At 45.3% G+C, this 23,717-nt stretch overlaps 1 protein-coding gene across 1 annotated transcript in view; it reads right to left on the reverse strand.

Annotated features, from left to right (window-relative positions):
* The window catches only part of ZNF592 (zinc finger protein 592), a 40,293-nt gene that overhangs the window by 6,981 nt on the left and 9,595 nt on the right, over nt 1-23,717 (reverse strand). The window contains exons 2-7 of the mRNA XM_066635284.1: nt 16,242-18,613; nt 9,823-10,001; nt 7,203-7,379; nt 5,299-5,458; nt 2,562-2,825; nt 1,807-1,919 (exon numbers count right to left, since the gene is read on the reverse strand). Coding sequence (XP_066491381.1) covers nt 1,807-1,919; nt 2,562-2,825; nt 5,299-5,458; nt 7,203-7,379; nt 9,823-10,001; nt 16,242-18,605 — 3,257 coding nt within the window. The 5' untranslated portion in view covers nt 18,606-18,613. The remainder of the gene's footprint in view (nt 1-1,806; nt 1,920-2,561; nt 2,826-5,298; nt 5,459-7,202; nt 7,380-9,822; nt 10,002-16,241; nt 18,614-23,717) is intronic.

The following is a 23,717-nucleotide window of genomic DNA, read 5'->3' on the forward strand; positions in this document are numbered from 1 at the left end:
ACTGATCCATTCCCAATGCCACATTTCCCTGCTAAGCACTTACAGCCATAGGACTGTTTGCCAAGAGCCAAATAAGAAGGCAAACATTCCATCAGAAGAGCCTTAGAATTGAGCTTTCTATTCACAGCTATACCAGAGGTGACCTTCACCCTCCTTGCAGATCCCATAACCTTATCTGTAATGTGGAGAGGATAAGAACTGCTTCTCATTCTAGAGAAAAGGAAAAGGTTTGCTCTGGAAGGGTGTTGCAGGGACCTGTTTTGTCTATGTCTTCGTGGAACTGCAAGTGAAGCAGGAATTCTAGAGACCACAAAATGCAGGAGCTGAAACCCTCAAGATACCAGATACATTATATATTATCTGGGCTGCAAAACAATGAAAGTTGCCTTCTAGCACAGAATTATCCAGCCTCTTTGGCCAATGTTTCTACTTCATCTTAAGAGTGATAAGGACTCACTCTTCTTTTCCTTTAGGAAAAAATGTCAAATCACAACATGGACATTAGAAGCCCCAACAATTACATTATCTCATTTGAGTATTTTCAGGTCATTCTGCAGTCAGCTACTTTCACTGCTTTCCGTGCAGCTCTACTGTCAGTGTAGAAAGGAGCATCAAATGCCTCTGAGTTTGGCAAGTAAGGGTCAAATCCTATCCAACTTTCCAATCCTGGTATAACTATGCCAATGGGGTGTGCGCTGCATCCTGTGGTAGGAGGGTAGTTATGGAGGCCTCCACAAGGTTAGGGAATGTTTGTTCTCTTGTCTCAAAGCTGCATTGCAGCTGCATTGGTGTTGGAAAGTTGGATAGGATTGGGCCCTAAAGCTACACACAGATGATCATAGCAACAAGAATGGTGCAAGGATAATTTCTGGTGAGGAGAGCATTTAGCTTCCCCTTGCTTTCACTCCTCTACATTACCTAGCTAATTGTTGTCCCCTCCCCCATATTGCAGGCAAGAGACCCTGGGGAGGGGCTTCCCTTCCAAGTGCCTGGTATGATTGACTGTAAGGTTGCTTTTTAGTTATTTGTATTAAATAATACAAATCCCCTCTGCTCTGCTTCTTTTTGCACTCTGAAATCAGCTGGGGGGGGGGGGCTTTCTGTGTACAGCCACATACTCAAGAAGTACTGCCAGCACTGTCCAATTCCAGGTTTCTCCCAAACAAGAGAGCGAAAGACTCTTCATCAAGATCCTGAAGGGAAGCATATGCACCTGTCACAATAAGTGCGCTTCCATAGGGAGCTTGCCACTAAATTTACATACATCTAAACTATTTGTTTATTTACGTAGCACCATCAGTGTAAATGCTCAATTGTGCCCCTATCCTCCCCCAGAGAAACACCAACTGCCTCCAAGGAAGGAAGGAACAGTGTTTTTAACCAAACATGAACCACATTTAGGGTCTCTTAGGGGGTGGAAAGACAACATGCAAATACTCAGATAAATATAAACAGAGAAATAAAAATGAGCATGGTGCTTTATAAAGCGTGAAAAGACGAGCCCCTGCCCTGAGAGGTCAACAATCTAGATTCTGACACAAGGGAGTCAGTGGAGCAGGAGAAGACTGGTGGACAAAGGAGTAAACAGGGGAAGCATATGCTGTTATTTCAGTTACAATTTTAATGCCTAACATGTTACAGTCTTATCAGGAAATCTGGCCAGGAAACCTAAAGATCTGCCACAAACAGCACATGATGCCCTGAACCAGGAAGCAACAGCAGGTATGACCTATTCAAAGTACTTTTTAGCCTAGAAGGCAGGTTCAGCCATGAAAAATTCAGGGGGGGAAAATATTGTGCATTTACCAGCAGGTGTAAACTTTCTTTGCTGTGTCATGATTATTACGAACATGTCTGCGCAGAGAATTGGAGATGCTGAATGACTGGTCACACTGCCGACAGGGATATCTCTTCACATTCTAAAGAAAGCAATAGAAGAATTAGTTTTGATGGGAAGAACATCCACAGCATGGTCCACAGCAGTGAGTCTTGGATCTGCACGTTCTAGCAGATGACCACTTCACACAGCAGGCATAAGATGTAGTTGCTATTCATCCCCCACTGGAGGGATGGTAAATACACAGCAGTTGTGGCTCTCAGGTATATGTTTCCCCCAGTGCTGACACACAAAATTCTATCCTTCCAATGTTGCTGTGGAGGTATATTGCAGATAGTGCTAACATGTCACTTTCTCATGGCATGAAGCAATTCATGGCCATCAACACCTATTTGCCTTGAGACATTCACAGTTCCTCAATCTCATTTCCCCAGCTGGGAAGACTCATGACCCAATCTCAGGAAGCTGTTGTGAAGAAGAAACCAGTCTCTTCGGTTCCAAACTGCAGACTTAAAGGAGACCACTCTCAAGGAAAGAGAAGCAGAATGATACTTTGAAGGATATCTCTGACTTCTGAAAGCACTTTCACACAAGCCTGCAACAGGCAAAAGCCAGTACAAATCTTGTTTCTATCCATGCTTGCATATTCTGGAGGCGCAGAGCTATTAGCATTTTAAATGAATCCTATGGAGATGGAATTCTCAAGTTTCGTATAGATTCTTACCTTTCCATGGCTTTTCTTCATATGAGACACGTAGGTTTCACGGTCAGGGAGCCACTGTGAACACTCTCGACAAGTCCAACTGCAAGGTTTTGGCCTGGACTTTGATTCTGGGCTTGGGTCTTTTGCAGACAAAGAGGTCTGGGAAGTACCATTGATAACCATCAGCTCCTTTGATGCTGGTGGAACACCACTGCCACTTGCTGTCTCCGCCTTCTGCCGGGAGCTAGTAAGATCCTCAGGATTTTCAGGGACCCCATGGACGCTCTAATGAACAAAAGTCAAACATGAAAGCAACAGCTATCACAGTTAGCGCAATCCTACATACGACTATGTGGAAGTAAATCCCACTGAATTCAATGGAACTTACTTCCAATAAGTATGTATAGGACTGCAACTTTTGTTATATAGTCCTTCTGCATCTTAGCTGCTGCTACCATAGTGAGAAGCTTACCAAGTAATAATTGAATCTGTACTTATCAAGAGAATCATTTTTGTTGACTTAACCAAGAGGCAGTTCTAGTTAAAATGGATGTGGTTGTTCTCTCTCAAGTATACTAATTGTAAAGACAGCTTGCAAACACATAAGGTAGCAGAACGTGAATTCTGTGACAATTCCTTTCCGTGACTGCTGATGGCATTTCTGAAACTAATGGAATGAAGACTCTTCTCAGAGAACAAACTTGCAGATCACTGACAAGACAACGTTGTCACTTTAAGAAAGAAAATCAAGGGGAAATTTGGAACTGAATGATTCAGCTAGACCAGAGGTGTCAAACATAAGGCCTGGGGGCTGGATGTGGCCCCCAGAAGCTTTTTATCTGGCCCTCAGGCTCTCAGTTGCTAAGGTGTTACAGCTGAAATGGCAGCCCACACGAAAATTGGGCTTTCCCAAATCTTGAAATATGTTCCAGATTTGCATACTTTCTCTTTTGTCATTTGCAGTTAATGGGTTTCTATATGAGAACAGAGGCTGATTTCTGGCCATTAGCTGCTTAATGATGTCACTTTCTGAGTAATGACATCACTTCCGGCCCTCAGCTGGAGCCCTGAATGCTAACTTCGGCCTTCTGTATGAAACAAGTTTGACAGCCCTGAGCTAGACCATTCTTCTGTTTCATATCACACTGTCTAAGATACTGGTTCCCAAACTCCTACAAGGGAGTTGGGAACCACCTAAGTAAGTGTGGGGGTGGGGCTAAGGCAGCTATGCAATCGCCAGGATTGCGCTGCTGCTGGAAGCAGAAAATATGACTTTCTGAAGAGCTCTGTCAACTCAAGGAGGAGTACTTTCTCTTAGATCATCCTCTGAGCAAGAAGTACCACAACATAATTTGAATGTGCAAAAAAGCCCATGGTTTATTTTCTAAATGTTTTGAGTAGGTTCATATTGGATATAGTTCCTCCAAATTAGCTCCCTGGTCCAAGTCAGATGTGGGTTTAGGAAATTACTCAAGAAGTGTCCAAGTTTCTGGTTCCTTTTCAGGTTGTATTGTCCAATAAACATCATGGGCCATCATTCCTTTTCAAGATTAAGGGGCGAAAATCATCCTGCATGATGCACTTATATGCTGCTTGGATTGTTGGGGGAAATTGCATGTGCTGTTTTCAATTTTATGGTGAACCACCTTTTGTCAAATTCTCCTCATGCTGAAAATGGCCAATGTGAACCGAATATTTGTTTTGCCTTTATGTGCCAGTGGCTTGCAAATAAGATGAAATCACCTATGGTTGAGAAGAACTCCAACTTCAAAGGATTGGGGGGGAATAAAAATGAACCACTACGAAACAACCCACAAAAGACAGCATATGATGGTATAAGGCAGTTGTTGCACCAGAAGTAAGAGACAGAAATAGTTTTTCTGCAACACAATAACCTGCTACTGTGTAGATCAAGGCTTTGATTGAATCTGGCAGCAGTTCAAACAGATAGGATTTCATACAAATACAGTACATAAAATCAACCCTGTTGAGTCAGTCAAAGTCCATCAAAGTCAAGCAGCCTGCTTCACACAGTAGCCAACCAGAAGTCTTGGGACTAAACCACTTTTAGGAAGCAGACACAGGACTGCATTCAGGCACCCCCTGCCCCGTAACCTCAGAGGATATGTTCCAGGCTCCCCCCTCGCAGATATAGAAACAATGGATACTGGGGAATACTATCTCTGCACCCCCTGTGCCTACTAAGTTCCTGCTTCCTGCTAACATTTTCTGAGTCATCCCCTCAAGCGTGCAGGTTGCCTGCCTACTTGTCATCTATAAGCTTCATGCTTATAGCATCCTGTAAAAGCAAGAGACATTCATTCTTGGCACTACCAATAAGAATAAAAACAAAGTGAATGGGCATGGGGGGGCACGAGAGACGTGGAGAACTGGATCCATGGATACTGGGGAACATCTGTATATGAATGCTTCCCATGTAAATATTCTCTGTTTGAAAACCTATATAGCATCAGGAACAAAAGACTATAGACTAGGTTTCTCCTGGTCTTGCTTGACATGCTTGTTTTACATGTGCAGAGAGTTTTCAAGGAGAGACAAAATTCACACATATAATCTCGCATTCTAAAGTGTTAACGTTCCTCAGAAGAGCATGTGACATGCTTTTTTTGAATGCCTGAATCTCTATATGTCAGCAGAACTAAGAGAAAAGCAGAAGGTACATCTCATGCAGGGAAGTCTAAAATATGCAAGGGACGAGGGGTTCTGTGTAGGCACTGAGTCATCTTCAGCCACTCACCTTGACATGCTGCATTAACTGCAGTTTCTGCATATACACCAGCTGACAATGTGGACACTTAAACACTCCCACCATCAGTCTGTTGGCATTCTGCTGGAAGTGCTCCTGCAGAAGTCTCTTCTTGTTAAAGACAGTCTCGCAAGAGCATTTGTAGATGACCCTGGAACCATTTAAAAGTGAAATTGTCAACGGGGCGTCAGTTTTCCAAAATGTATTTATGAAAGAACAGCGCCCTACTTCAGCACAATTGCCTTTGAAATAACTCACTTAACACTGCCTATGTATGCATGCAACATGGTCCTCTGGAACCCTGAAAACTTGAATTAGTTTAAAAGTGGTAGAGAGGACTAAAGTATAGGCAAGTGCTCCTAAAAAAGAATTGAATGAGTCTCAGGTTGCAATCCTATGCACCTGGGAATAAGCTGAACCTGGGAATAAGCTGAACACTGAACACAATGGGCTTGTGAGTAGACATGCAAGGGCTTGTGCTATCACTTGCCTGTAGTTGTAACACAAGGAAAGCAAGTATGGATTATGCTTTACCTCTTGCTGGATTGAATTAATATTAAAACAAAGTTATAGGCGTGCCCCAATATCCTCGGGGTTCTGTTCTGGAACCCCCCATGGATATTGGGGACACCCCCCACCCTCCAGAGGCTCTTCTGAGCCCCACAGAGGCCACATTTGTCCTCCCACAGCCTCTGTGGAACTCAGAATGGCTGTTTAAGCCGAAAAACATCACTTCTGGTTTTTTCATAAAATTAGAAGCAGCATTTTTATGCCTTTCAAAGGTATAAGAGCCTCTGGAGGCAAGGGGTGCAGATACAGGATCTATGAATATGGTGGTCCCCCTGTACTCTCTCTGAGTCAAAGACCCTACTTACACATTCCATTGCTCCAGTGCAGCATGATGGTTTGTGATGTACTCCATACCCCACAGACCAGGGACGAGACAGTGCAAAGAATGCACTACAAATGCAGTTTCTTAAGATGCCATGCACACCATTGGAACACAGAGGGCACCAGCAGTGGTTGCTCTTAGGATTCTGTGGCTGGATAGCACATTGCTACCAACATGCAGCCAGTACACAACCAAGTCACATAGTACCATGCAGGGCACAGGGGATGGTTATACATTAACAGCTGAGAATGAACAGCTTCTTCCTCATGTGCCAATGTTAGCACAGACTAAGGAACTGGTGGACCCAGTCATGAAACAAGCTGATGCAGCTTGCATCAATCACTGTGAGCAAAGGGGTGGTGGATTTGGTGTGCCCTTTAGCCTCAGTTTACCCCCACCTCCCTCCAGCTTGCTGTGGACATGAGCCACATTGATCTGCTTCCTTACTGTGCCCAGTTTTCCCAAACCAGAAAGTGTGCGACTTCTGGTTTTATTTAAAGGGATTGTGCAAAGGAAGGTCCCTTTAAATAAAAGAAGATATCCCACACACCCTGGCTTGCATAAACTGCACAATGGAGCTTTTTGAAACACATAAGAGGCTTTTTAAAATACAGCAGCAGCAGGAGTGGCTGACCTGAGGCAATGTCTCCGGTTGTGCCACACAGTTACCAGAGCAATCCCTGTTTACTTGGAAGTAAACTCCACTGAGTTCAATGGCATATTCTGTCAAGTAAGTGTGCATAAGATCATATGTGTGCATAAGATAAAAAAAAAAAACATTCCAAAACTAACATTTGTATGTTTTTCAAAGAATAAGGGTTTGCAAATTCTATAACTAATGTTTCTGAGGGTCAAGTTCTTAAGGAATGGAACCAGTCCAATGCACAAATGAAGAGAAGACAGAAAGACCTTGGACAAAGAAGCACATTTAGGAAGGACCCTGGTGAGAGAAGGCAGTTCCAGAACCATTAAGGGTGATGGATTTACACAGGAAAGCACTTACTGAGAGGTCTTGTGAGGTTCTGCAGGGTGTTGGGTAGTAATGTGGGCAGTGGTGCTGTCTGCAGACTTGAAGGCCATGGGGCAGAATGAACACTTGTGGAAGACTTCACAGTGTTTCTCATGAATGTGCACTTTTAGCATAGCTTGTGACATGAAGACAACCCCACAGTGAGTGCATCTGGAGGAAAAAAAAAGCAGTTAAACTGAGCACCTTAAGCAGTAAGAGCTACCTAATGACAGGAAAGATTTATCAGAAGTGTTAGGAAACAAGGAATCACCCAGCTGGATTTTAATTGGATCCTTTGTTAGTGAACTGCAGAGTAGCTTTATTTATTTCAACAACTTCCAGAGCAATGGCCATGTCAGTCTGTTGCAATAAAAACAATACAGAGTTTGTGGCACCTGAAGGACTAATGTAGTGGTTCTCAAACTTAGGGAGAGTTTTACTCCCTAAGTAAGTGTATGAGGCGGAGGGGCTAGGAAAGCAATGCAATCCCCAGGATTGTGCTGCTAATGGGGTTGAAAAGAGGCTATTTTTACTTACTGAGGGCTGCTGGCAGTTGCAGGAATTGCAGAAAGCCCTGAGCAGCCCTCCACAGGGTTCCCCAATGCTTAGAACATTGACTTAGAATGTTAGAAGGTTGAAAAAAAATGGTAGTTAAGCTCTTCCTGGTTGCTTGGCAACTGGTTTTTCTCAAAATTCTAAGTCAACATTCTTGACTTAGCTCGAAGCTCCCCGCAACTCCTGCAGCTGCCAGCAGCCCTCAGTAAGTAAAAATGGCCCCCTTTAACCCCTGTTGATCCTGGGGACAGCATCACTACCTCCTCCCTTCCATTGCCCTTTAAAGGGACAGGGAAGTTTTACACAAGCTGGTGGGTCGTGACCCACCAGTTTGAGAACCACTGGACTAATACATTCAGGTTGCAATCCTATACAGACTTATCTGGAAGTCAGTCCAATTGAACAAAATTGGACTTACTTCTCAGTAAATGTGCATAGGATTGTGCTGAGCTTCCACAGATTAGTTCATACTTTTTTCTGTATGTGAAAAGCTTGGTGGTCTGAAACTTTTATTGAACTTTTTATTACACATCACCTACCCACAGAGAGATTCCCTTTTCTCTGAGAAACACTGCCAAGGAAAGCATGGTTGCACATCAGACACTTATTTGTTCCTGGTCACATGGACTGCTTGTCATTTTTCCAGATGACAGTGACAGTGCTTGGCCTAGAGAGTTCTGTTTGTACTTACAGTTCCTGTAATAAAAGCTTATGGGCCAGAGAACTACAGAAGCAAATGCCTGTTCTTTTGTGCAGCAATTGACTCAACTGAGTCCTGAGAAATCCAATCTCTACCTTTCATAACTTCACAGACAGTCTTTAGTTCAGGAAGCTAACATTTTCTGAATGAGATTCAGAATCAGGTTCATGTTCCAGTGTAGATCTGCCTGGCCTCTGCAGCCTGGGATGGTGGCAGCAGACTCAAACTGCCAAAGTTTTTCCCCTGTTCAGCTGCTGGTCTAGTAAAGGGGAAGTGGGGAATAGGAAGAGGTGTGTGCTAACCATGACATGCTACTCCCCTTCGTCATCCAGCCTCCTCCTGGGAGTGCCTTTTTCCTGACAACATCAAGCAGGGTTTATCTAATTTAATGTGCATTCAAATCAAAACATAATTACTGTTAGCAGCAATAATAGTTAAGCACATGACCAAGCCTCATTATTCTCTATTGCCTGCATTAACTCTGGCTTTCAGGCTCTTTCCAAAGTTGCATAAGAAGTCCTTCATTCATTCTGCATTGTTCTGCCTTGGCTATCAGCAAAGGAAAAGTGTATCCAGGCTATTGGTGCTCTTGCTGTAGAGCAGGGGTCTCCAAACCCCAGCCTGGGGGCCACATGCGGCCCGCAGCAAGCCTCTATCTGGCCCTCAGCCAGGCTCTTGTCCCTTGAAAGCCTCTGGCCCACTCAACTGAACATGACTGAACACGACCAGAGCTGTGCTCTGGTTGTATCTGGAGGGTGTTCTGAGGGTGAGAGAGGTTGAATGAATTAGCCCATTCATTCATTTATTCACGCATCTAAGTTCCATCTCTAACTTATTTATTTAAATTTTAAATCTTTTTCCTGGCCCTCAACACCATGCCAGATACTTGAGGCAACTCTCTGGCCCAAAAGTTTGGAGACCCCTGCTCTAGAATCATTATCACATCCCTTTCTTTTCAGTTAAACCACAGAAATACCAGAGCTTGAGCACATTCAGTTTCTTTTTATATCAACACTGTTCTGAGAAGGAAAGCAATTATGTCAGAATCAGTCCACAATCACTAAATACAGTATAAGAGAGACCTAGAAAATTCAGGTACCTACAATATGCCTCCATCTTAAACTACTACCATGCAAGTTTGGACATTGATTATTCTAAGCAGAGAATGCCCATCTCCTAAATGTGTATCTCCTGAAGGTATGATGAGGAAAAAAAAAAGAATTTGAAAGTAACTTTGAAATCACCAGCTAATCTGCATCACGAATCTGCTGCAAATTTAATGCAGGAGTATTTGAAGCTCTTTTCCTTCTGATCAAAACTTGTGACACATTTTCCTTGTTACCCACAATTAGCACAAACCTGTAGCCAACTTTGCGCGAGTAATGCAGGCAATTCTCCTTGACATGGGTTTGGAAATATGCTGACCGGCAAATGGCGCCACACTCCGGGCAGCAATAAGGGGATTTGTGAGCATGGATTCTTTGATGAGCACAATAACTGCACTTGTTAGGCAACAGCATCTGGCACACTTTACAAGTCTAAAAGAAGAAAAGATCACAATTAGCCACTCACATCTTAGATCTCCCATATCTCTAGCAGACCTTTTGCACTTTCTGTTAAAAATTAATTTCCCTTGCCCCTCTACTCTTTATCTAGTCCTGTTCTCCTTCTGTCTCTTTGCTGCTCCCACCATAATCTAAGATCCCCTGGACTCCATTCCATGGCTTCTGTACCATGCCTCAAACCCTGCCGATAGTAGTGTTAAGCAGTAGAAATGTATACAAAAGATCTGCTTTCTGTGGCCAAAATATCTCGGATTAAAATATATATCTGTAGTTCAGTTCTTACTCTACTCCCCAAACACTAGGGCATTCATACCTTGTCACAAAGACAGGTGTCGAGCTTCTTGTGTAAAATATGTCATTCCAAAACACATATTTAACACACACAGGTCCAAATCCCAACCAACTTTCCAGCACTGGCATAGCTGTGCCAGTGGGACATGTGCTTCATCCTGCAGGTGGGAAGTAGTCAAGGAGGCCTCCTCAAAGCAAGGAAATGTCAGTTCCCCTACCTCGAAGCTGCATTGCCCTTATGCCAATGCTGGAAAGTGGGTTAGGACTGTACCCTTATCCAAAGTGTTTTAGGAAGAAGCCAGGCTAGGCAACTGGCTTTTGTTCTAAGATATCTCAGTGTCATGTTTTCTGGCTCTTGGGCAAAAGAATTTCAGTGCCTTATTCAGATCCTTAGCAAGAAGACCCCCTGTCCACCACTGACCCACCACTCACATAGCTGTCTGGGATCAACAGGCAAAAGCAGCAAAGCACGTGGCAAACAGACACCAGGAACCATCAAAGCAGTTGGCTGGACCTTCATGTATAGCAATAGCAACAGCATAAAAACCCACTTTTGGGCTATGGCTTGGGCAGGAATGTGGTGAGACAGTGTTGCCTTCGAAGTACAATTTGAAATAAAGGCCCATCTAGCTGCTATTATTATTATTAAGAATATTTATACACCACTTTTCAACAAAAATAGTTCACAAAGTGTTCTACAGAGAAAATCAAATAACTATATGGCTCCTTGTTCCAGAAGGGCTCACAATTGGAAAAGATGCAGATGAAATGCCAGCAAACAGTCACAGGAAAAGACACTGCGCTGGAATGTGCCCCCTGCTACATTCAAGAGAAGAACCATCTGAAAAAGTGCCTCTTTGCCCAGTCGCAAGATAAGTTAACTATTATGAGGTGTTCCCCAAAAAGCTGTGGTACTACAATAATTTTTTGGCAAATAAATTAGGCTCAGAAGTCTTGATTTTCAGAGCTGTAAACCCATCAAATATTTTTTTTCCAAAGCTGGAGAGCCCCAAGGGGCATCTAAAGTTGCTAAGGCATTTCTAATCAGGAGCAAAGGGTAAAGAAAGATTACAGTTTGGACCCGCAGGCTCTGGGGCAATTGCCCTATCCACAGAGTTATCCAGAGGACTATCAAGGTCAGACCTGCCAAACATCTAGGAATGCACTGCAACTGACCACAGACTTCGGTTTGTGGATGAGTCATAGCTCATTGGTAAAGCACATGTCTTACATCCAGAAAGTTCCAGGTTCAATGCCCAGTACCTCCATGGAGGACAGACAAAAATTCCTGTCTGAATCCCTGGAGAGCCACTGCCAATCAGTGCCAATAATAAAGAACTAGATGGACTAATGGTCAGACTCTGTTTAAGGCAGTGTCTTATGCTCCCAAATCCACTCCCAAGCTGCACTGATTGGCTGGCACCGATTCCTGCACCCTCTGGGGCATTGCTTCACCTGTTCTGTACCATGGGTGGTCAGAGGGTAGACTGTGGTCCATCAGCGGACCACTGGCCAATTTGTAGAGAACTACCTAGTACCTGCTGGTCACTGGGATTCTTGCGAAGTATTTTGCTACATGGACATTGCTCCATCCTGCCAGAGCACACAGACCACAGGACTCAGATTAGTTATGCCTTAATTGTTAAGAGATCTCAAATATGCACTCTTGCTTTGTAATTTTTAACGCACACTAGTGACTCACTGTACGACTAAAGTCAACTCACCCCTGGTCTACACAACAAGGCAAGCTGCCAATGGTTTGCTTCCTGGGCATTCTGTACTTGGATTCAACCTTGAATATCTTTCTGTCATGTGCTTTTAAGCTTTCAGCACTTCCAAACTCCAGTTTCCTGCCACCTACCAGCCATGGCTTGATGCCACGGCAGACATCTTGGACTGGGCATTGGCTCGTCTCCAGATGCTGCACTTCAGCACTCCATACCCCTCTCATCACTGATCTATTTATGCTGACACATGTTTATGTAACGGTATCAACCTAACAGTTTTGGGGAAGGGCTGCAGCTCAGTGGTAGTGTGCCTGCTTTGTGTGGAGGAGGTCCTCGGTTCAGTCCCCAGCATCTTCACACAGAGAAGAGAGGGAATAAACCTGTCTGAAAACTCTCAAGAGACTGTGTCAACAGGGAAAAGGGGAAGCAGTACAACAGCCATTAATTTAATCCTTCCCCTCTTAATGCATTCACCTTCCCAGAAAGACCTTTTCTGAGAAATGAAGACACATGAAAATATAATCCATAAGAATACAGAAACAGCCCCACTGGATCATTCCGAAGAGCTATCTAATCCAGTATCCTGCTTCTGACAGTGGTCAGCCAGATGCTTCCGACAAGCCCACAAGCAGAGCATGAAGGCATCTGCCTCCCTCCCTGCTTGCTCCCCAGCAACTGATATTCAATGGCATACAGCTGCTGATCTGCACTGGAACAACGTGGGCATCTAGGTCTGGCTATACAGTGCACATAAACGTCATAACATTTTGCACCAAGAATACTGTATACACTTTCTACTCCTTGGTTAATTAGTTCGGATTTTGATGGCAATTTTTTGAGCACATATTTCAAATTATTTTGGGATGTGCTAGGACAGTGAAGCAAAAAAAACAACAACAACAAAGAAAAATGCAGTTCCGTGCAGGCAAGCAGCTGGGGTGATCTTTAGGACATAGCTATCCTAGCCCCAAACCACAGGAAGCAGAATTCAAGGTTGTGTGTTGTTTACAGTTCTTTAGCTAAGATGGCCTGCACAGTTTCAAATCTCTTAAGCATCCTGTGAGATTTCAGGCAGGGCAGGCATGTTCCTTTAAGGCAGCATATTGGTAAACAACAGTTTCACCAGTTCCCAATCATCACCCAAATCTCCCTCTGCCAAAAAAGACTAAAAAATACTTAGCAATCTTGAAAGTGGCAGTACTATAATACTGCAGAAAGAAAAGGAAAGTGACAGAAATCCTCAGCCAAAATTCAGTACTACTTGCTGTACTGGGAACATTAAATGGGCTGACTGTGTGGTTAAAAAATGAAAGTAATGTGTGCTCAATGAACAAAGTCCCAGATTTCAAAAGCAAAGTTTCTCCCTTTTTCCAATAAAGGCTCCCTCCTAGGCAGCTGGAAATCCAGAAATGCAGGGCCAGGAAAAACAGTCATGCAATGGTTGTCTGTACCACTTTTTACCTCATCCAAGAAAACTGTGCTATTGCAGAAGCATATACATGAGTATTTGACTTTGGTTCACATACAAGTAGAAATTGGGATGTGTACAACAGGACACACACATACAGTAACTTCCTGGAGAATGCAACAAAATACCATAAGAGCACAAGAGCAGCCCTGCTGGATCCCGTCAACCTAGTCCTGCATTCTCTTTCACATAGTGGCCCACCAGGTATCACTCAGAAGCTCACAAATGGGGCATGGATAGCCCAATGCCATCACTGCTCCTGCAACTGGTATACAAGAATCCTGCCAATTGGTAGTGATGCAAGACTTTTTTTTTTTTTTTGCATTACCTGTTGAAATTACATTTCCATTTGTACAGCTGTACATTAATCTCTGAACTGCCTGCCTCAGGTAACCCCAACTTGTATAGTTAAGGCTTAGTTGCACAATACCCATTCAACCTGTTGTGGAGTAATAAAGCAGAAAATGTCAGGGTCTTAAGATGGGAAAGCTCCAGTCCTGGCAAGAAAGATTCTGAATCGTTACACTTCTGTAGAAAATAAATGAAATCATTGTTTCCTTTACTCCCTCTATTTATATTCTTAAGAAATTTTAATATGTCTACGTGTTCTGATTGCACTTCTAGGGGAAAACAGTCATCTGCTTCAACAGTCATCTCTGGATGACTTTTGGAGTGTTGCTTTTTTTTTTTCTTTTTAATTAAAGCAAGATCTTTGCCAATGAGAAGGAAGGTGACCTGTTTAAGGATAAACTACCTGTCAGAAAATGACATGAACAGCATGTGACTGCATTGCTCACTAGCAAACACACACTGAGGAGCCATTGAGCTTGCTTATTCATTCATTCATGCATTTATTTATCACAAACACCCAAATCCTAACCAACTTTCCAGCACTGGCATAGCTGTTCCAATGGGACGTGTGCTTCATCCTGTAGTTAGGCGGCACTCATGGAGCCCTCCTCAAAGTAAGGGAATGTTTGTTTCCTTACCTCGGAGCTGTATTGCCCTTATGTTGGTGATGGAAAGTGGATTAGGATTGCGCCCAAAATATAGTAAGCGCTTTTAAAGACAGCAAGACTCTTATTGAATCAAATGCTAACATTTTTCATGCCTTGTTTTATCTGTTCTGCACATGACAGGAAGATTATTAACAGAGACAATGGAAGTTTTATAGGTTGTTAACTAGGACTTGGTGTAATATGCATATCTTACTTGGATTTAGGGCACAATCCCAACCAATTTGCCAGTGCTGATGCAACTGTGTCAATGGGGCGTGCACTGCATCCTGTGATGGGGGGACAATCACAGAGGCCTCCTCAAGGTCAGGGAATTTTTGTACCCTTACCAATGGGCTGCTATGTGGCTGCATCAGTGCTGGAAAGTTGGTTAGGACTGGACCCTTAAAAACCCTTTTTGGTTCCAAGTTTGTTTCTGTGTACAATTCAAAGTGTTGGTTTTTAACTTTCTAAATTGACACATGCCATAGTAACTGTGGTGCCATCCGGCGAGCATGACATGACCCAGCCTTCCTCCCAACCTCAGAGCAGGGATCTTCTTGATGGTTGCATGGCAATCCCTTCCCCAGCTCTGATGCTGGAAGGCAGAGTAGGGGTTGTTTAGCCTCTGGAGCACCTAGGACATGCAAAGCCAAAGGAGCAAGCCCTGCACATTCCTTATCTGGTACTGAGGGGGGCAGTAGAACTTGTTGCTTGGCCACATCTCCAAGAGCACCTTGGTTGCCAAATGGACCACGCCCCTGAACATCTTCTATTCTTGCTTGAGGGCAGGAACAGAAAGTGCATGTGGGAGGAGAAGAGCAGGGCCTTCCTTGGCAGGGAAAAAAGGGCAAAGCCAAAATTGTGGGCCCTTGTCTCTAAAGCCTTACACGCTACGTAGGTCTAGGGTATCCAAAGTTCTGATCTTCCTGAACATCATTTGAAGATTGTCTATCTACTCCCATACAAACTTGCCTAACAACAGCTTCATAATAGAACCTTGCCTTCAAAGGTTAGGCAGGTGGTCACTGGAGATAGGCGCTATGCTAGAAAAGACCCAATTTATGGTATTCCCTCTTGAGGATGCTCAGCTAGCACCATCTTTGTCATCTTTTATGTGCCAAGATGCACAGATGGTTGCAGCCAAAGAACAATGCTTTGGTATACTTCAAGTGCTCCTCCTCTCCACCAACAACTGGGGAAAATGAAGCATCAATAGGCCGGTTTGGATGTTACAGAAATATTTCTTCATCATTTGCACAAATGCACTCTTCCTTTTAAAAGTAGTATTATGATTCAGGTAAACGCACACCTCCCACCCCCAATGTGACTGAGCGACAAAGCTCTGGGGTGCTGGAAAGCATGAGGAGCACACACACATTCATGGTGCACTCACCCTGCAAACGTGAAAAGAAAATAAGTTAGTATCATCCAAATAGGCCCACAGTAATGTTGTCATATATTTCTGACACAGAACAGCTTTGAATGGTGGTCATGCTTCAGAATCAGTCACCATAAATGACGCAGGGGGATTGGTATCTCCATGCTCTTTTCAAATACTGCCCTCTGCTCTACATAAACTTGACATAAGGTACACGAGAACACGAGATGGTTCAACAACTAATCTCTTGTGCCTGACTTAATATAGCTTTGAGGTTCTTCTCTTTGTTTGCCTTGTTTCTTTCAACGTATGCCCAAAAGAAGGGAGCACAGCTCCACAGCAGTGACTTACCAGTCCCTCATTATCTTCAGAGGTTCTCTGATAATGTGCTGCTAGGGCGATATAGTCCTGTGCCTGCTTATTACATTCAAAACACTTTAAAGTGTGACGAATGAGTCTCAACGGGTCTGCATACAGAGGCAAGGCTGGCTGAGAGTTTGCCGAGCTCCCAGTCCCACTTCCCACGGTCACACAAGACTTGTGTGAAAGAGGGGGCAAGCGCGATGATGATGTCTGAGGCGTTGAAGACGCTGATGAGCTCGTTGGAGAAGGTGAAAACATTTGGTCTAAGGAAATGGGTTTCATGAACAGCTGAGAACACTGCATGATAAAGCCTTTGCTCTTGTGATCTCTTGCATGCTTGAGCAAGCTACACTTGTTAAAGAAAAGCAGTGTGGCTGAACACTGAGTGCACATGACTTCAATGTGGACGCTTCTCCGACTGTAATGTTGCGTGAGGCTTTTTTCTAAGGCAAACGAGTCGCCGCATTCCAGGCAACAATACCCAGATGTGGGCAAGTGAATACTGCTGTCGATGGGAGGGCTGAGGTTTGGAGTATATATTGGCACAGGATTGGCACCATGCAACACTTTGTTAAACGCCTCGACGACGAGAGGAGCAGCTTTCTTGACTTGATGCACGAGCGGCACTGACATCTGCGTCAGCTGGGACTGACCGCGGCGTTGCACGGAAGATTTTGCTGCCACAGATGCAGCAACACTGTGGGGAACTAAGTTGAGGTTTGCTAGGTGCACTGCTTTCGGAAGGAGGCTGGCCGAGTTACAGGGCTGAGCTGCCAGGCCCTGTTGCTGCTTCTTGCTTGACTGCTGCCCCACAACTTTTGTTGTCCCACTGCTGCTGTTGGCCAGCAGAGATGCACCGGGGGTGCTGCTGACAGGAATGTCTGCAATTATACCGTCTACTTGGGGACTTGCTAGGCTTCCCTCTTGAGCGGTGGCTTTAGTAAAACCCTTGCATGACTCAGTTTCCAGGGGTGCATTTGGTTCTGGAGATTTTACAAATTCTTCAGTTGCTGAACCCTCTGCAGGTGATTCTTGGGGAGATCTGCCCAGGTCATCTATGTCTGGCAAGATCCTCGTTACTGTTCTTTTAATTTCACCAGAAGAGGTTTTAATAGTCTTGATTCTGACTTTGGGGATTGCTGGAGGGGAGCCAGCCGTTACTGAAGGAGAGCCTTTGCTACTGCTGTCACTGCACACACTGCGAGGGGACTCAGGCTGCTTGCTGGTCTTTCTCACCATCTCAAGAGGGCTTTTTGGACTCTTTGGTGACTTTGGCATTTTGGGGCTTCCCTTAACACCATCCTTAAAGGGTCCAGGTGGATCTTTCACTACATTTGCCTGATCATCCTTAGAAATACCTGCAACTTTTTTGGCCTGAAGGGCTACAAGCGCAGCGACGCAAGATGATAGTTTGGAGTGAGCAGGTTTGATGCGCTGGCGTGGTGGGACTGATGAAGAGAAGTTCACCTCGGGAACAGACCCTTTACTTTCTCCCACACTGTTGCTATGGAAGCTGGCAAGGGGCAACCCTTCACCAAGGAAGCTGCTCGTGTCTGCAGGATCCTTGCTGGATGCTTCACGTTTCTCAGGGCTCTTGTCGCGCTCTCTCCTGCTTGCATCCAGACGACTTTCCTGTAGCCCATGAACTTCTATTTTTGGATCTCTTTTACAGTATTGATCAAACATACTTAACTCTGGTTCTGGTAGCTTCTTACTAAGCAGATCTAATAGCGACGGCCCAGTTGATATAAATCTGCTGAACTCTGTTTCTGGTAAGGTCCTGCTAAGCAGATCTAGCACAGATGACCCAGAAGGAATATACATGGGATGCGGTGGGAAGTAGGGAGTTTGGGCATGTTTAGGTTTATCTACAATACTGTTCTCTTTGAGTGCATCCTCTGGCTCAGGGCTGGAGATGGGGCTGAACTGACTGAACGTTGGCAATGGTTCTGCCTTTGACTGCTCCAACTTTTCTGGATAGTTCCTTAAGCCATCCCCATTGATGAATGCAGAATCAAACTTCCCATAATTGTGAGTCTCTAGGGGCATATCAGACCCGCGGAATCCATTGTGCAACAAGCTAGGCCCAAGGTGGTTGCCTTCCTTTTCTGCCTCAAATGATTCTTGACGACATGTGTTCTTCACAATGACACTCACAACTGGTACATCAGAAGCTGGTGCCGTGTGAGACAAGGAAGTGTTTTCATCCATGCAAATCCCTGATTGCTTTAGATGGTTTTCGTTCTCCTCACCAGCTGTCTGAATGGCTTCCTTGGCATCAAGGCTGGTTGGATCGGGAATGTCAAAAGCAGCCAGCAGGTCGTCAAAATCTGGAGTTTTCATGTCCCCCATGATGAAAACTACAACAAAGGAAAACACACTTGTCAAAAATATCATCTTTGTGACTGTTAATTACCTCCCTTTCTACAGTCATGGGTTCTAGCAACTGCAGGGAAACTAGGGAGAGAAGAGATAATACATATTGCCATGTAAGTAATTCCTATTCTATAAGACTTAAGATGGTTTTCAGTCAGATTAACACCAATATTTTCTACCAGGAGAGCTAAACATCATCTTTACAAAGGTAGTAATGGACCCCTTTCAAAGGTGATGAATCAGAGCACAATCTTAACAATGTGCTCGGCTGGCGCAATTCCCTTGTGCCAGCCTTGTTCAAATGTGAGGTGAGGCATGTTTGCGACTACTCTGGAGTTGGGGAGGCCGGCGCAAGGACACATGCCAGCCTCTGCAAGCCAGATCCCCACCAGGAAAGGGTAAGTTTGTGCCAGGTGAGGGTAGCAGAATGCACGGTGTTTGGGAGCAGGAGAAGGGAGGGCCAGTGGGCAGAGAGGTTCCAGGAGGGGAGGGAACCAGAATCTGGAACTCAGGTCAGATTCTAATTCCCCTCCTGGCCAGTCTGCTGTTACACAGAGCTGCTTGGATCTATGCCAGAGATGTTGCTGGCACAGATCCAAGTAGCCCCATGGGGTGGCTGGCACATGACACGGAGTCAGGAAATAAACATCCCCTTACTCCAAGTTGTATGGCTGCCACTTCCTAATCTGAACTAAATACAATGCAGGCCAGTTGGCCAGCCTATTCCAACGAAGGTTAGGATTGGACTGCCCATCTGCTAGACCAGGGGTCGGCAACCTGTGGCTCTAGAGCCGCATGTGGCTCTTTCAGCTGTCTGCTGCGGCTCCTCCAGGTGAAGTGGCAAAGGGGTTAACAGGAGGCACCTGTGTTGGGAGTGCAGGCTGCTTCCCTCCGCCCCCTGAGCTCGCTGCCCTCCTCTCCGTTCACCCCCACCTGCCCTGCATTGGTTTCCTTTTTCAATTTTGCCCGCTCTGCAGGCTTAAGGTCCCTGTTTTTCCCTTCCCCAACTCTCCAGCAGGCTCAGCCAATCAGCATCCAGCAGGCTCCTGGCTTTTTCTGTTGGAATGGCTCAGGGCCCTTCACTGGCTGACACCACCAGCCAATCCTGAGCCGCCCTCCTCCTCAGCCATTGCAAGCCCTTGCAGCCCGCCTTTCCCTGAGCAGGTCCCCACTCAGTGCAAGGAGAGGCTTTTCCTCCACAGCAGAGGAGACATCCTGTGTGTCTACTCAGTAGTAAGCCCCATTACAGTGGATGAAGCTTGCTCCCAGGAAAGGGTGCCTGGGATTGCAGCCTTGGCACCTGCTCCTATGCATGTCTACTCAGTTGTAAGCCCCATTACAGAGGATGAAGCTTACTCCCAGGAAAGGGTGCCTGGGATGGCAGCCTTGAAGCCTGCTCAAGGCCAAGCACAAGGACGGGTGAGTGGGAGCCGGCGAAGGTCTGTTCCAGAGTAAGCCCCAATGTAGTCCCTGGGCTACTCCCAGGAAGGTGTGGAGGGCTGTATCCTCAGCCTCCTCCTGTGCAGGTCTACTCACAAGTAAGCCCCACTGTAGTCAGTGGGGCTTCCTCCCAGGAAGGTGTGGAGAGGACTGCAGCCTGAGAGCTCCAACCAAGTTGTCTGCTCATAAGTCCCATTGTAGCCAATGGGGCTTACTCCCAGGATACTGTGGAGAGGGTTGCAGCCTGAGTGAGGGACGGCGGGCAGGCAGGGCAGAAGCTGGCCTGTGGTTTCCCCCAGCTCTGGCTTCTTCTCTTCCCCACCTCTGGAGTCTGTGTCCTTTTTTCCTTCCAGGAGGGTGCCTCTGGAAGGTGGGGGCAGTTCTTTAGTATCCATGTAAGATAAGCAGATGTCATAACTGCCATATGTATTGGAATCCTGGAAGATCTGGTGAGGAGGTAGATGTGGTGTCAGCAGTGGCCCCTTTAAGGGTAAGGCCTGGGCATCCAGCAGAGTGTGCTGCACAGATGCAGCCACTTGAAGGCAATAGGGCCCTCAAGGATATAAGGAGCACCTGAGGAAGGGGGTGTGGGTTGTAGAAGGAGTGCAGGTTGGAGGTAGGAGAGGAGGCTGGCCTGGCCAACTTTGACTTGGATACTCTGACTGATTTGACTGACTTACTTTGGAATCTGATCTTGGGCTGTGACTTGGCTTATTGACTTTGGACTCTGCCCTGGATGCTCTGATTGACTTTGTGACTAATGGACTGCTAGAGACACTGGAGTTTGAAGTGTGGCTGCTGTGCCCAAGACCTGCTGAGGACCCAGGGTCTGCTGTAGTGGGAGGCTGCTGGCAGGAGAGAGGACCTCTGCAAGTTGAACAGGCGAGCTACCCTAGAGGTGGGGTCCAGCAGGACTACAGGACAGAACCAGGGTCATTTGTTGGGGGAAAGAAGGGGAGCTAATTTGCTTAAAGTGGGCCTAATTCTCCAGGCAGAGAATGGCCTTGGAATCAGGCAAAACACCATAGAGGACCAGGTGTCTGAAAACACAGGACAAGGATGTATGACAAAACTAACTAAAAGCTACAAGAGGGGGCTACATTATAAAAATGGGACCTATAAGAGCATAAAGGTGAAAAAAAAAAACTATATATGCAGTATTATCTTCATTTTAGATGTCAAAAGGGTTTTGTGGCTCCTGAGGTTTTTTTTCCTCCAGAAAATGGGTCCAAATGGCTCTTTGAGTGTTTAAGGTTGCTGACCCCTGTGCTAGACACATAGTTTGCCATCTTCTACATCCCATGCATACAGCTGCAATGCAGGAACAAAACCTGCAGATTTTCAGTTTGGAATTTACCTGCTGATAAGAATCAAAGCCAAGAACTTGGCAATTAGAGACAAAAAGAATGAAAATTCTCAGATGCAGGAAACATGAAGCTGTTCATCATAATTCCACTTAACAGCAAATGTGGTGGTCTTGTGCCTATCAGACTGGCAGAGAATCAGGGCCACCCACAGACAAGATGGTGCTTTCTGCATACTCAATGGACTGTGCAGGGATGTTGAAATATATTTTTGCAAGGCAAAGAGAAATAAGAGGGGAGGAGAAACCCAAAACAGCCTGTCAAAGACTAAGCATGCTGAGTGGTCTCCAGAAATCACAGAATGCCAAGAGTGTCAGGTAGGAGTTGGGAAGAAAAGGTGAGAAAATTGATCTGCTTGAGGCCTTCACAACTGAAGAAACTTAGAGGGCAGGACATGGGTTTGGAGGGATGAAGATGATGAGGTTAAAATCTCCTCCCCAGGATACATAGGCAAGTTTCATGAAGGTGGAAGAGAAAAGGATATGGGTGACTTTTTCATTCCACATGTCCAGGAGCTTCCTTTCCCTCTCAACAAATAAAAATGAAGCATCTGAGTTTAGGCTGGCAGCCAGCTCCAAACTGGGCACTATTCACACTTATTGGATGGCAGGGGAAAGGTTTCAGGTTGGTGGGAAAGAGAAGTGTCCTTTTTCCTTTCCCACTCCTGAAAACTCCCCTCCCCGTGATGTTCCAACCTGGCTGGTATTCTGAAGAAGAGCAATCCTGTTTGGGTCTGGGGATGCACTGTGACACTTCATGATAGATTTATAATAAGCCACCTATTATTTCTCACAACCTTGGATTTGTGTGTGTTGAATGCTGCCCTTCTTTTTTTACTCAGTTCCTGGCAATAATTTGGGGCAAACCAAAGAGGGAAAGAACTACTGGTAAGTATAGTATACAGTGGTTATTAAGAGATGGTCTACAGCCAGTGGGAATGATACAATCATTGCCAATAGGTTCTGAAGCAATCCTGTCCCACTAATAGAAAGGCATGAGGTGATGGCTCTTCTTTTCAGTGGCACACGAGGCTAAGGAGGCCAGGGCCTCTAAATTGCATAGAGGAGGAGAGGAGCAGGTCCAGCTGTTACCTCAGTCTCTCTGAAGCTTTCAAGTGTGACTACCCAGAAAATAACAGGCCTAATCCTCCAGTCCCTTGCTGCAAAGCAGGAAGCAACTGGTTACTGCAGAAGCTGCAAGTTTTGAGCTGTGGCAACTTACACCAGGAGGGGTCCTGGGGGTCCAGGAGAGGCTGCAGGGGCACCCCTTGCTCTTGACAACTACCCTAATTCAATTGTGCTTTTGAGAACAAGCATAAACCAAAATTTGATCATTTGCACATTGCAGCAAATTATGGTTAGCCCTACGCAGAGAGGTGAAAGCAAAGTTGAGTGTAAAAGAGAATTTTGGACAGGACTGAACTCCCAACCATATCCCACGCCTGCCTACAGCCAATGGAGTGCAAGCTGCATGCTATGGTGGTGATGGGGACCAGACAGCCAAGGGAGGTAAATTCAATCTGAACTCCCTGTAAACCACCTTGCCTTCAACAGGTCTTCTTGGACTTATGTCAGGGCAAAGAGACTTCTAGGGGCTGGTATGGGCCAAGAAGGGGGGATAGAATCTTGGTATGCACAGCTGCCACCAAGATCCCCCCTCCTGTCCCCTGCTCAGTCTGTTCCTTGCCCCAAACTGATCACAAACCCTCCATTCTTTCCCCTCCTTCGCTGACTTACTAGTGGTACTACACAGTGGAGGAGGTTCAGCGGGCTGCTGTCACCCATATGTGGCCTCCCACCATTTGTTCTATTGGCCGTGGCCTGCAGAATGACAGCGCATCTTTCATGCCATTGTCCTGGAGCTAATGCTGACAGATCTCACGATTCGTCAACATAAGCCCTGGATAGGATTGGGCTGCCTGTCTATGTAACAATGTGCCTTTAATGTACTTGAATATTGCTGTAATTTTTTTAAGCATTTTCTGAATCAGACTCAAGTTCCAGCCAGCCTTTGATTTCTGACAAGAGATAACCAGATACCTCTTGGAAATACAAACAGACACTTCAGAGGCAAGGGCATTATGGTGAGGACCACTCATTGCTGTTTCTCCCCCAGCATCCGAGAAATGTATGAACCCTAAATATGGTGAGTCCATTTGCCATCCATGGCTTATGATGATTAGGCTAATGATGACATATCCTCCATGAATCTGCTTAATGCCGCTTTAATGACATTTATGACAGTCACCCCATCTTGTAACAATAAATTCCACAAGGTCATCTTG

This window comes from Tiliqua scincoides, chromosome 8 (assembly GCF_035046505.1).
Source record: "Tiliqua scincoides isolate rTilSci1 chromosome 8, rTilSci1.hap2, whole genome shotgun sequence".
Classification (NCBI taxonomy): domain Eukaryota; kingdom Metazoa; phylum Chordata; class Lepidosauria; order Squamata; family Scincidae; genus Tiliqua; species Tiliqua scincoides.